Source organism: Triticum urartu, chromosome 6 (genome assembly GCF_003073215.2).
Source record: "Triticum urartu cultivar G1812 chromosome 6, Tu2.1, whole genome shotgun sequence".
Taxonomy (NCBI): domain Eukaryota; kingdom Viridiplantae; phylum Streptophyta; class Magnoliopsida; order Poales; family Poaceae; genus Triticum; species Triticum urartu.
Genome location: NC_053027.1, coordinates 41,134,028 through 41,137,427, shown reverse-complemented (window position 1 = coordinate 41,137,427; position 3,400 = coordinate 41,134,028). Strand labels below are relative to the sequence as shown.

Sequence of the window (3,400 nt, the reverse complement as noted above, 5' to 3'; positions counted from 1 at the left end):
GGCCAAAATCTAAAAAAGTTGTATCAGCTGGTTTGTCAAATGACATCATCGTTTTCACATCAGATTTTGCACAGCTATTTTTTCATAACAGATTTTTCACAGCTGCTTTTAGAAATCCACATCCGAACCAAACAGGGCCTTAATCTCCAATCAAAACTCATTAGTTTGTAAATCCGGTGTAACTCTATGTATCAGCTTGGTTTTTTGTGGGCTTTGCTGTGGCTTTCTCTGATCTAGTTATTGTTGTGGGCCTTTTTCTCCCTACAAGAGAAGTTCTGGGCTTTCCATACGCAGCGTGGCATTTCCCCTCTCCGCTCCACTCCAACAGATCCCCGCACGAGCTGTGAGGAGGGCGATATGACGCCCAGGCCCAGCCTTCGCCGCCGCCCCAGCTCGCCGGCGTCGGCGCCGCCGCTGGACGACGACGACCTCCTCTCCGAGATCCTCCTCCGTCTCCCTCCGCAGCCGTCCTCCCTCCCACGCGCCTCCGTCGTTTGCAAGCGCTGGCGCGGCCTCGTCTCCGACCCCGGCTTCCTCAGCCGCTTCCGGATCCACCACCGCCGCCACCCTCCCCTCCTCGGCTGCTTCGTCAAAAATTCCGATGAGCTCTACTTCGAGCCTACCCTGGAGCTCCCCAACCGTGTCCCGCGCGGCCGCTTCTCCCTGCAGAATCTCCCCAGCGACAGCTTCCTGCTCCTCGGATGCCGCCATGGCCTCGTGCTAATCTTCGAGTGGAGGAAGTTCCAGATCCTGGTGTGGGACCCCGCCAACGGCGCCCAGCAAAGCATTGCCTCCCCCCGGGGGTTTCACATGGTGGAGACCCTGATCCACCTCCAGGGGGCAGTGCTTCGTGCTGCCGCAGACGACCAGCACTTCCAGGTGTGTTTGGCAGGCTTGGAGAGAGGCTCCCAACGAAATTATGCGCGAGTGATAGCCTGCGCTTACTCGTCCGAGACCGGCAGCTGGGGTAATCTCGTCTCAACAGCATTTCCATCCGTGCCTTATCTGCATGTAGATCCCACCATCGTTTTCATGGCCAAGCCCGGTGTGCTGGTTGGGGATTTCCTTTACTGAGCGCTTACTGGGAATTTTGTTCGAATTATCGAGTTTGATCTGAAGAGGCAGAGCCTAGCTGTGATAGGGATCCCGGTGGATATGGATTCTTGGAGAGATCACGAGTACTCAGTTATGCGGGCTGATGATGGTGGGCTTGGTTTCCTCTTTCTGTCAGACTTCAGTGCCCAATTATGGAAGAGGAAGACCGATTGTGATGGTGCTGCTCCATGGGTGCTGGGAAGAACTATTGAACTGGGCAAGCTACTTTCCCTAAATTTACATAGTGAGAGGGCGCCCCTGAGGATTCTAGGATATGCTGAGGAAAATAATGTGGTGTTCTTGTCGACAGTTCACGGTGTCTTCATGATCCAGCTTGACCCATTGCAGTCAAATAATGTGGTGTTCTTGTCGACAGTTCTCGGTGTCTCTCCTCTATTATCCATTCGAGAGTATCTATACTGCAGGTAATAGCATTTACATTGGATATAACAAAACCAGGTTATTTTTCAGTAACTAGTTGATGGAACGCGGTTATGAGATGTTATGCTTTGCCAGTCTTAGTAACTGAGAACACGAAATCATGGAACAGTAGAATCAAGTTGCTAAAGAAGCATAGCACCTCCTTTTTTTTGGTTAAACTAACAGTCTCAACAATGTTGTACTATCAACTATTTGCTTTTGCTGCTTGATGAACACTCCCAACATATAGCGATATTGCTCTGTGATCTGTTCTGATGCTTGTCTGGTGGCATTGTGTGCGATGGTTATGACTTGAGAAAACATATGTTAATGGTAGCTTAGCTGGCTTCCTATATGGCTGTTGTCATGTTATGCTTCTTTAGCAACTTGATTCTACTGGTCCATGATTTTGAGCTTCCTTAACTGAAGCCGAAGGTTGTGCCTCTTACCAAAAACAAATAAATTAAAGTGATGTTGTTTGCTATATTCTCATACTAGTATTATTGTGGAATTATATGGCTTGAGCCAAGGTGTAGCATATTTTTTATCTGTTTATTTATTCTGTGGATATTTATAGAATAAAACAATGAAAAGAGACAATACCAATATTTTTTATCAAGAGTGTTCATTTTTCGTATAACTGAATTTGTTGCCTGCCTATGGGCATAATTAATAAAAAGTATAACAATGGTAATATTAGTTCTTAGCTGCAGTGCAGTTGTTTCCCGAGATGAGATACATAAGGGTTTGAAATCACTGTTAGCAGCAAGAGCACAGGTAACTCTGATTTGGGACTCAGTTCTGGGCTGCAACGGATGCTGCTGGCTAGGTTTCACCCCTTATTTGTAGCTGAAAGCAACCAGTACAGAACCACCTCAGTGGCTTTCTTACAACCTAAGACTCCTTGACTTGACCCACTGACTTGTAGCCTTAGACACAGACTTGACACACTAAGCTTACTACCTAAGGAAAAGACTTGACTCATTGACTGACTGCAGCAAGGATTACTCTAACGATCAGAGATAACTAAATGAACAAAAACCAGCTTCAACCAAATGAAACGTCAAGTAGATAGCTTAATTGGTTATCTTTCTTTCAATTCAATATTGTTATCTTTGTTGATCTTGCTAATATTCTTAAATTGACAATAACGGTTGTTTGATATCTCCAAAATACTTGTTCATATTTATATATTTGTCACTTTTAGAAGAGTCCTGCTGCAAGTGCCAAGTTCAATTGTGCTAGAGAAAACTAGTAATTGAGTTTATTTCATCATTTCAGGCTAAATTTATTTAAAAATAATCTAAATATGAATAGTTGTGATCACATTTATTGCTGGCATTTATTGGTATAAGTATATTTTATTTTATACAATATGGCATGGAACAAGCTTAAGAATATTTTTTTGTGTAACTTCTCCCTTCCGGCCAGCTAATAGTCTGAATGTACATGTTCTCCATTTTTATGACACTTGAATACATACTGTTTTTTGAGTATTATGTTTATTTGGTAGTAGATGGGGCTTTGTTTATTTACTCCTATTGTTGTATTAAACCAGTTTTGTTTTTCTCAAATTTCATCAACCATTTTATCTAAATATCTCATTGATGCCCTCGTGTCTATTTGTTTCTCATTGGAATGTCATCTATTCCTGGACATATGCTTGTAGGCATGGGCATTGCTGGTGGTCATAATGGGGCTAAACTTTTGCACAATGCATAAGATGATTGGTCAGATTAATATGCTATCATGATGTACTGGATTGAGCAGGTAAGCCTGTCTTTAAGTAGTAGCAGAACGAAATAGTTTCTTTTTCTTTGCTTTATGGATAGTTCTCTATTTTACTTTTACTTGTTGCTGCATTGCATTCAATATTTTTGTGGCT

General features: G+C 43.4%; 1 protein-coding gene across 1 annotated transcript; it reads left to right on the top strand.

Moving 5' to 3' along the window:
• The first annotated feature begins 310 nt into the window (after positions 1–310).
• On the top strand, positions 311–3,394 carry LOC125516512. The gene is made up of 3 exons (XM_048681934.1): positions 311–1,059; positions 1,090–1,520; positions 3,185–3,394. Exons 1-3 carry the CDS (start codon positions 358–360, stop codon positions 3,207–3,209), a joined length of 1,158 nt encoding a protein of 385 aa, XP_048537891.1. The 5' UTR covers positions 311–357; the 3' UTR covers positions 3,210–3,394.
• The last annotated feature ends 6 nt before the right edge of the window (positions 3,395–3,400 follow it).